The sequence below is a fragment of the Podarcis pityusensis genome (assembly GCF_964106645.2).
Source record: "Podarcis pityusensis genome assembly, chromosome: 14".
Taxonomy (NCBI): Eukaryota; Metazoa; Chordata; class Lepidosauria; order Squamata; family Lacertidae; genus Podarcis; species Podarcis pityusensis.
The window spans coordinates 38,928,099-38,938,403 of NC_138039.1; the positions used below are offsets into that span (position 1 = coordinate 38,928,099).

Genomic DNA, 10,305 nt, shown 5'->3' on the forward strand with positions numbered 1-10,305 from the left:
CTAGTGGGTGATCTGAGGAGAGAGGGCATCCTTAACACTCCCAGAGTTGGTTTGCCAAGTAGGCCTTGCAGACAAGGTGAAGAACTTCAAAGCTCTTCTCAAGATGCGTCTGTTTGGGCTTGTTGTTGTTGTTGTTGTTTAGTCATTTAGTTGTGTCTGACTCTTTGTGACCCCATGGACCACAGCACGCCAGGCACTCCTGTCTTCCACTGCTTCCCGCACTTTGGTCAGACTCATGTTGGTAGCTTCAAGAACAGTGTCCAACCATCTCGTCCTCTGTCGTCCCTTTTTCCTGGTGCCCTCAATCTTTCCCAACATCAGGGTCTTTTCCAGGGAGTCTTCTCTTCATGAGGTGGCCAAAGTATTGGAGCCTCAGCTTCAGGATCTGTCCTTCCAGTGAGCACTCAGGGCTGATTTCCTTAAGAATGGATAGGTTTGATCTTCTTACCCAGCACAAAAAGAGCATTTAAGCTCTCCATCAGTCTCAATGGATGACCTTGGGCCTGTTGCTACCTCTCAGCCTAAGTTACCACAAAGGGCCATAGTGAGAATGGTGGGGAAATGGGGAGAATAATATCTGTCACTTTCAACACCTTGGAGGAGAGTTGGGATATAAATGTAATTAATAATATTGCACCTGCTTCAGAACAACAGGGGACAAAAATGGAAATGAAATTGAACCCAGAAACTGCCCCGTCAGAATCTGCTGTATTCTCACATCCAAGTAAACGATGCTTAAACACAGGCTGTCTTCTTTTCTTCCCCCCTTGATGGATATACTTAGAAATCTTCCAAGCAGTCACGGAAATCTCCTGCAGATGAAGATGACAAGGACTGCAAAGAGGAAGAAAATAAGAGCAGCTCCGATGCTGGGGAAGCAGGCAACGACACAAGAAACACCTCTTCAGACTCGCAGAAAACTAGTGAAGGGGTAAGGGTTACTTTAAAGCAGGCCATGACATCCGAAGCATTCTAATGTCGCTTTCCGCAGCCACGACTTCTCCCAAAGAATGCTGGGAAGTGTGGTTCGTTAAGGGTGCTGAGAATTGTGATTCGCCCTCACAGAGCTGTCATTCCCAAAGTGGATTAACAATAGGGTTGCCATACGTCCAGAATTTCCTGGACATAGCTGGAATATGGCAGTCAGAAGCAGTGTCTGGGCAGAAATCGCTGAAATGTCTGGGGAAATCCGAATGTACAGCAACCCATGTCGTAAGTACAGTGGTACCTCAGGTTAAGTACTTAATTCGTTCCGGAGGTTCGTTCTTAACCTAAAACTGTTCTTAACCTGAAGCACCACTTTAGCTAATGGGGCCTCCTGCTGCTGCCGCACCGCCAGAGCCCGATTTCTATTCTTATCCTGAAGCAAAGTTCTTAACCTGAAGCACTATTTCTGGGTTAGCGGAGTGTGTAACCTGAAGCGTATGTAACCTGAAGCATATGTAACCTGAGGTACCACTGTATAGATTTTGGCGAATTTCCTTTGGGCAAAACTAAAAAATAGCTCAACAACTTTTGTGTCCAGATTTTCACTTTTTGAAATATGGCAACCCTATTTAACAATCCCTCTTTCCAGGGAACTCGTGAAAGTGTAGCTCTGTGAGGGGAACTGGGGTCTTACAGCAACTCTCAGTATGATTAACAAGCTACATTTCCCAGAATTCTTTGGGGGAAGCCATGGCTCTTTAAAGTGGTATAAAAGTGCTTTAAATGTATTGTGTGGCCATAATCTGGTGGGACTAGATGCAAAGGGATGGTGCTGTATTAAAAGAATAAATAGCAGTGGGGGCACGGTCATTCCAGAACAACACATGTGTCACCCCCATGGCACAGAGAAGATGCATCATGATTCGTAATTATCAATTGCATGGGTGTCTTTTTAAAAGTAAATTGCAGGTGTGGGAGCCCTTAATCTGGATTGTAGCATGTGTAGGGGGCTTTCGCCTTCCCTGCCCTGCTACTGTAGTCAGGCTGCAGTTGCTATTGCCACTGGAATACAGTCAAACCTCGGTTGTCAAACGTAATCCATTCCAGAAGCCCGTTCAGCTTCCGAAATGTTTGACAACTGACATGCGACTGGCTTCTGAGCCGCGTCAGACACTCGGCTTCCAAAAAACCTTCGAAATCCGGAACATTTACTTCCGGGTTTTCAGTGTTCAGGAGCCAAAGCTTTTCAAAATGGAGGCGTTTGGGAGCCAAGGTTTGACTGTAAAAGCTGCCATTTGAGTGCGTGGAAACTTCTATCCCCAGAGGGAATGGCAGGCAGACCCTCACGTGAGGGGCTAGGAGCTTCGACCTTTCAAACCCCGCTGCCACTGCTGTCCTGATTGATCCCTGGCACGGGGAGAACCTGCTATTGTTGAAGGGTAAAAGGCTCCCTTTTGAGTGAATTGGAATGTTTATCCCCAGTGAAAATAATGGGCAAAAGGGGAATGATCCAAATTGAGCCCGCAGTGGAAGGCAAGGGCCTAAATCTCCCTCCCCCCCTCCCCCAATGACACACAGGCATCTGCAATTTATGTTTTGAAAGCTATTCACACTGTTGCTAATTGTGTGAATGGCATCTCGTCTAGCTTGGCCCGATGACTTGTTTACTTGTGAGTCGGAAATATCCCCCTGGTCATTCTGCTAGTACAATGAATTGTGCAGTAGAAGAAGGAAAAATTGGATGATGATGATTATCTATTAAATTTCCATACTGAACACAAAAATGTATACCGTAGTAACAAACAAAAGCAGTACTGGCCCCACCCCACCCAGTTTAAAAGGCCATAGATTGTTTAATTAGCCAAAGGCCTGGGAAAAGAGAAATATTTCCGCCTGGCGCCTAAAGATATATAACGAGGGTGCCAGACGAGCCTCCCTGAATGGCCATGAATTTATTTCAGATACCCCTAACTGTAGAAATTTAGTACAGTGGTACCTCAGGATACAAACGGGATCCGTTAGGGAGCCCCGTTCGCATCCTGAAGTAAACGTAAGACGCGACTGCGCATCTAAATGTCTGCGGGTCACGTTTTGCCGCTTCCGTGCATGCGTGTGACATCATTATGAGCGTCTGCGCATGCGCAAATGGCGAAACCCGGAAGTAACACGCTCCGTTACTTCCAGGTCACAACCCAAAAATATTCATCCCAAAGCTACTTTGACCCAAGGTACGACTGTATATTGAAGAGAGGCCTAGTTTAAGAGTCCTTCACCCTGCCCTTATAAGCTTTCAAGGATAATAATAATAATAATATATTATTATTTTATATATTATTTATACCCCACCACTGGGCAACTCCCAACAGAATATTAAAAACACGATGATAAAACAGCAAATTCCCTAAACAGGGCTGCCTTCAGATGTTTTCTAAAAGTCAGATAGTTGTTTATTCCTTGACATCTGATGTGCGGGCGCCACCACCGAGAAGGCCCTCTGCCTGGTTCCCTGTAACCTCATTTCTTGCAGTGAGGGAACTGCTAGAAGGCCCTCAGAGCTGGACCTCAGTGAACGATGGGGATGAAGACGCTCCTTCAGGATCCAGAAGAGGATTTAGTTAGACATAGACTGCAGATGGAAATGTACATCTTTTTCTATGCCTCCCAGATGTTCTGGCCGGTGGTCAGGGATGAAGCTCAACACCTGGAGGACCATGCCAAAGGCCTCACTTTGAAAATGTTATATCCAATTGATAACATAATGCTGATTGAATTGTTTGCATGCGTATTTGTAAAGGCATTCATATATTCTTCCTGTTTCCCCCCCAGACTTAACCAACATATTGACTGCTGCATATTAAGGGAAGACACAAGAAGGTTACATGTTTGGTTGTCTAAAATTCTTGGATTTGATAGAAGTCAGCACATCTGTTCATCAGCAGCATATCTGTTCGTATGCACATTTAGGTCACATTCCTACCCACCCTGTTCTCAGAAACAACTTTCAACTTCATTGTTATCTCCCCACCCCCCAGGGGTTCCCTTTTCTGAACGTCATTTTATTTAATCGCACGCGAAACAATTAAAAAAATGCGCTCTTTTCCAGCAAATGTGACATGCAAGAACATTGCCAACGCGCCCATCATTGACACCTCCTCCCCCCCATAAAAAACAACAACAAAGGGCCAAAACTCCAAACTTTAAACCGTTTTCTGAAATTTCCTTTTCTTTTTAAAAAAGCAGTAACATTAAAAACGTTTGGAAATAAAGTGCCCTCTTGTAAAGAACCGCAAGAATCTTTATTCTGCTTACAAACCATGACTTTAAAAAAAAAATCTCTTTATCCATTCTTGGTGTATTACTTTTTTTTTACAATTGGTTTGAAAACAGGGGTAGCCAGCAGATGGCGCAGAAGCTAGATTTCGTTCCTTAGGCAGTTTCCCGTGCTCCCCTCCCTCGCCAAATTGCAGTCAATATAGGGCAAAATATTTGCTCACAATTTCGTTTGTAAGGAAATTTAAAAGAAGAAGAAAAAACTATTTTCAAGTTCTATGAAATAGGAGATATTTCCCCATCTCTCTTTTTTGGATTTTTTGTATGCGACATGTAAATGTACATATTTGTATGTAACGGTATGCCTGATCTCCGTAAAGCCCTTGAGTCAAGATGGCGCCATCTTGAATAAGGATCCATGCCCATTCATTCATGAAACAATCAAATTTACGTGCAGAAAGATACCCACGCCCAAAATCACATGCTATATAGCCACTGTCTGGAGAGTAAAAGACTCCCCTCCTAGAAGACGTAAGAGGGCCATCTCTGTTTTAAAACCTGGCAAAATGTACTTGAGTTGCGTTCCTGCTCAAAAAGTCCATATTGTATGAAAATACCTTTCCTTATTAGACATACCTAGCTAGCTATACTCTTAATACTTCTCAAGGTCATGATGTAACGTAAATTTCTCTGACTTAGTTCTTATATGTGGAGTTAGTGAAAGTCTTTTGTGTTTCTTTAGATGAATACAAGGAGCTTTTTTTCAAAACCCCAAAGCAAATTTGAGCTTTTTCGGATGCCTTCCATTTTTAAGCACCTGATAGTGTTTTTTTAAAAAACAAAAATAATAATTACCCTATGGGAAAATAAACCAAAACATCAAATTGAAAAGCAGAACCCAACCTGAAAGGCTTAAAAAGGAAAAGAAAGAAAGAAAGAAAAGATCCTGCCATCATTTTTCTGTTTTTTTCCCTACTTTCAAAACTAGATCTAGACTAGTAAGTAAGCATTCCAAAATCCATTATTCTGTGTACATTATTGTTGCTATTGTGAGAATAGAGAATTTTATTTATTTTTCAATGCCAGCTTTTATTGTGAAAACATATGGGTTTAGTCCAGTTTTTATCAATCCTTGTTATGCTTGTCCTTGGAACATCTTTCGCGTACTCAAGGTTTGTAGTTGAAAAGTTTACTGTACAAAAAAAATAAAAAATCATGGGGAGGGGGGAACACAAGGGAAAAAAACCACAAAAAACTATTGTTTTTACAGAATAAATTTATTGGAATGTGTATCAGGAGTAAGGTTTGAGGTTGTAAGCAGCTAAGTTAGCGTCGTATTTGGCTTCATACGTGTAATAATGTGAGGTATTCATGTAACTCGAGTATTAAAGCAAAGCATTCTGTTATCGTTGAGTTCGTACTAATAAGAGCACCAATACAGGGAAAGCTTTCTTGTTTCTGTCCCTTTGCTTTTCTTACTTACGAGACTCCGTGTTCATCAGAAGCTCAGAGAATCACATGCTGTACATATAAAAGAAGTCTCACCTGTCACATAATGGCGGTAGTCCAACGTTCTATGTCCACCAGCGCAAAGGGAGAGTTTTAACATTGCACACCTGAGGATTCCAAAGTTGTGCAACAGATTGCGCCCGTTGTTGTGCAGCGAAGTCACCAGCAACCTCCTCCTATATTCCTTTGCACAAGCATACCCCACTAGCACAGAACATTTCTGCAACAGAACAGATAAACCACCACGTGACCTCAACTTAGCGCTGTATTGGATGCATCCCGTAATCCATGGGTAGGCAAACTAGGGGCCGGATCCGGCCCAATCGCCTTCTAAATCTGGCCCATGGACGGTCTGGGAATCAGCGTGTTTTTACATGAGTAGAATGTGTCCTTTTATTTAAAAATGCACCTCTGGGTTATTTGTGGGGCAGAGGAATTTGTTCATTCCCCCCCAAAAAAATATAGTCCGGCCCCCCACAAGGTCTGAGGGACAGTGGACCAGCCCCCTGCTGAAAAGGTTAGCTGACCCTGCCATAATCACTTGCATGCCTCAATATGCTAAGTGTGGTAAATGAGCGGTCCAGGGAATGGGGGCTAGTAAAAGGTAAAGGTGAAGGACCCCTGGGCGGTTAAGTCCAGTCAAAGGTGACTATGGGGTTGCAGCGCTCATCTCGCTTTCAGGCTGAGGGAGCCAGCGTTGGTCCACAGAAAGCTTTCCAGGTCATGTGGCCAGCATGACTAAACCGCTTCTGGTGCACTGGGACACCTTGAGGGAAGCCAGAGTGCATGGAAACGTCGTTTACCTTTCCGCCAAAGCGGTACCTATTTATCTACTTGCACTGGTGTGCTTTCGAACTGCTACGTTGGCAGGAGCTGGGACCGAGCAACAGGAGTTCACCCCGTCGCGGGGATTTGAACCGCCGACCTTCTGATCGGCAAGCCCAAGAGGCTGAGTGGTTTAGATCACAGCGCCACCCGTTGTCCAGGGAATGGAGGCTAGTCCAGGTACAGGTACTCGCACACAGTTCATTTTAAAGTTTGATGCCTGGTGCCAGAGGATTCACGTTCTACCACGTGTGGAAAACCTGCACACTATGGCCATGTAGGAACCTGACATCAGGAAATGTCATACTTTGCAACTTCAGAAATAAAAGGACAGCTTCTTGCAATCCCTCGGATAATGGTGGAGGGGAAAGAGCATTAGCAAAGCCCTTCTAGAGCAGACCAGAGACCCCACAGCAGCCAACAAGAGGCCTATGGGAAGCCCATAGGCAGGACAAGACACCCCATTTCAACTCCCCAACAACTGGCATTCAGAGCCTTACAGCTTCTAATACTGGAGGAGGTAGAACATTGCCTTCATGCCTAGTAACCTTTCAACACCTGGTTACTTATCCTCCATCTATATCTCCGAGCCTTTCTTAAATGGTGTAACCTTTACTCATAGGGGTAAGTTTGCTTGCCCATTTTTGAAACTTTCCGAGCTCTATAGTATTCTTTTTGAGCTGTGAAAACCAGTTGAACTCAGTACAGTGGTACCTCGGGTTAAGTACTTAATTCGTTCCGGAGGTCCGTTCTTAACCTGAAACTGTTCTTAACCTGAAGCACCACTTTAGCTAATGGGGCCTCCCACTGCCGCTGCGCGATTTGTGTTCTCATCCTGAAGCAAAGTTCTTAACCCAAGGTACTATTTCTGGGTTAGCGGAGTCTGTAACCTGAAGCGTATGTAACCTGAAGCATATGTAACCCGAGGTACCACTGTACTGTACTCCGATATGATTGCACCATAGATTTATTCAATCTCGTTTCAGTCGCAACCCCTTTCCTAATGATCCTTGTTGTGGAATTTGCCTTAAACTTCCGAGTGCAGAGTTGACGTTTTCTTTGAGCTGCTCACCATGACTCCAAGGTCCTTTTCGTGGTCAGTCACCGCCAGCTCAAACCTCATCAACGTACACGCAAAATAAGGGTGGTTGGGGGTATTTTTGCACCAATGTGCGTCACTTGCTTACGTTGAATGGCATTTGCCATTTTATTGCCCGTTGTTCACCCAGTTTGGGTACATCCTTCTGAAACTATCCCTTTTCGTTTAAAGCGCCTTGAACAATCTGGCATCATCGGCCAACTTGGCCAACTCACTGCTTGCCTCCAATTCAATGTCATTCATAAATGACTTCCTAAATAACAAGGAGCAGGAAATGGTGGAAGGGAGCTGATGATGAGACTAAGGGAAGAGGAAACTGCAGTTCTGTAATACAATCTGGCTGGGGTGAAACTGAAGGTCTGCCACTATAAACCCTACAGAGTTTTTTCTTCCTGTGTAAGATAATTTACAAACTTCACCAAAACAGGCATCTTCCTCAATCAGCGCTGGGCATGTAGCAGGATGGAATCATGGCATGGGGTGAGAGACGTACAGTGGTACCTCGGGTTAAGTACTTAATTAATTCCGGAGGTCCGTTCTTAACCTGAAACTGTTCTTAACCTGAAGCACCACTTTAGCCTATGGGGCCTCCTGCTGCTGCCGTGCCACCGGAGCACAATTTCTGTTCTCATCCTGAAGCAAAGTTCTTAACCCGAGGTACTATTTCTGGGTTAGCGGAGTCTGTAACCTGAAGCGTATGTAACCTGAAGGGTATGTAACCCAAGGTACCACTGTACACAGTAGGAAAGGGCTCAAGACAGATGCTGCTTTCAACATAGGGATGGAGAAATCCAGTGCAGTTTGGATTTTAAGGCAAGCCTACTGAATTCTCGCTTTCCACATGTGAACCGAAAAACACAGTTTATGCTTCAAAATTTGCACTTCTCTGAATTTTGTGATGCAGTTCTCCTGCCAAAAATGAGGAAAGTGTGTGTAAAAACACGTATGTTTGTGAAAACAACATACAACATGCATTGCATTAGGAAAATTGCGAAAATCAGGCAAAATCAAATACAACAGTGTGTGTATACATATCTGGAGAGACTTGCACTACCATGTTGGCGAATCTTAATGAAGACTTAAAAAAAAAAAAAAGCATGCAGAAAAGTGGTGATCTGAGCCCAAGTCTGAAAAAAATGATAAACGAGAGAAACCAAAGGTTTGTCCGTCTCTATTTCAGCAGCTGCTTGTGAGTGGCATAAGGGGTATCCTGGAAACAACTACAAAGTGACAATTGAACACATAAAAACACACAGTCTGTTGCCTTCATTTCACGAAGTGCTGAGCTTACAATTCTGGAGGCGCAAGCAGAGGGATTCATAGCTGATTTGTGAGCAGCAACTTTAAAGCTTTACACTGCCAGTCATTTCCTTGTTCCAGCAGTTCTTTAGCCCTCTGCAAGAACTGTCAAAACTTGTGCTTGCCAAATCCAGGGCTTATGAGGCCTTTGCAGCAACTCTTAGATCTGCTGCCCATTTGTAAGCGAGCCCTGCATTTACATAGTTGCAAGCACCTTATTAAGAACTGCAAAAGCTTGCAAAGAAGTGCTGCAACTGAGAACTGAATGCATCCTCTGACTAAACCACAACTTGCTACTCTCTCTGTCCACTGCTCCCAACCCAGTTCTTTTGCTTCCCTCATTTGCAAGTTGCATTCAGTGTCAGGTGCATTTGTTCAAGAACCACTGCCGTGCCGTCCCACTTCCATCGTGTTGCTCACTGAAGCACCTGTCGCTGCTCGTTTTATTATCCTTTCACATCGCGGCACCTTTTTTACACGGCGCTTTGTAGCGGCGCGTATCAACAATGAGGGGAAAAAACAGGTCCCCAATCAGGTTGCAAATCTGTTTGTGACAGTGGAGAAGAGGAGAACAAAGGTAAGGAAGGAGCAACTTAAGGGAGCGAGTGGCAGCTGTCAGCAGAGGCAGCCAAACACATATTCAGGTTTCATTTCATCCAGGGGTGTGGACTGAGGTTTAAAGCAATTATGATGGTATCTGCAAGAGTCCATGGATTGCTTGGAAACTCATGGGAAGGCTGGGGACATATAGGACCATTTAAAGCGGGGAGATGACTCTGAGACGAGGGATCAAATGCAGGCCTCCAGGTCATACCCTCCTCTAATGCTTCTACATGGCTGGAATATATCCTTGGAGAGACATGCGTATGTATAAAGCTAACCCATGTGTCGTGGACAAGCTGGACACAAAGGAACAGGGGAGGAAGCAGCAAGGTAGCTCCCAAGGGAAGAAGGCTCAGAGCCCTGGGGTTGGTGGTGGGACCACAATGAGTGGTCAGAGGGGGAAGAGGAGGTGTCAAAAGCTGAAGAGGTAACAGTGTTTAGTGGGCAAAAAGCAGAGATGAATCAGGCTGGTGAAGAAGCATGGGTGTCTCCCTGTCCTGCTGTCACAAGCTCCCTTCCCCACTGGTCTCCCAGAACCAGGAGAGGCATGAAGCAAGAGGAGCAAAGGCAGGCACACCAGCATAGTCTCAGATTGCTTGGGGGTAACCCTGGAGAGGAGACTTAGGCAGCTGTGGGAAGGTGGGGACCTTCAGTCTCCACAACTGCCTCACAGAGGCAAGACCTACCAAAGAAGAGATGCTGTGCTCATTAGGCCTGGCATTTCTGGACAGATCCTGTCTCTTCTAATCAATCAGTTACTGTGTGTGATTTAT

General features: G+C 44.6%; 2 protein-coding genes across 3 annotated transcripts in view; both read left to right on the forward strand.

Moving 5' to 3' along the window:
* Positions 1–5,654, forward strand: part of HDGFL3 (HDGF like 3) — a 51,473-nt gene extending 45,819 nt beyond the window's left edge. The window contains exons 5-6 of the mRNA XM_080980590.1: positions 785–931; positions 3,754–5,654. Coding sequence (XP_080836716.1) covers positions 785–931; positions 3,754–3,759 — 153 coding nt within the window. The 3' untranslated portion in view covers positions 3,760–5,654. The remainder of the gene's footprint in view (positions 1–784; positions 932–3,753) is intronic.
* BNC1 (basonuclin zinc finger protein 1) overlaps positions 1–10,305 on the forward strand; it is a 309,802-nt gene that overhangs the window by 104,160 nt on the left and 195,337 nt on the right. The window lies entirely within an intron of this gene.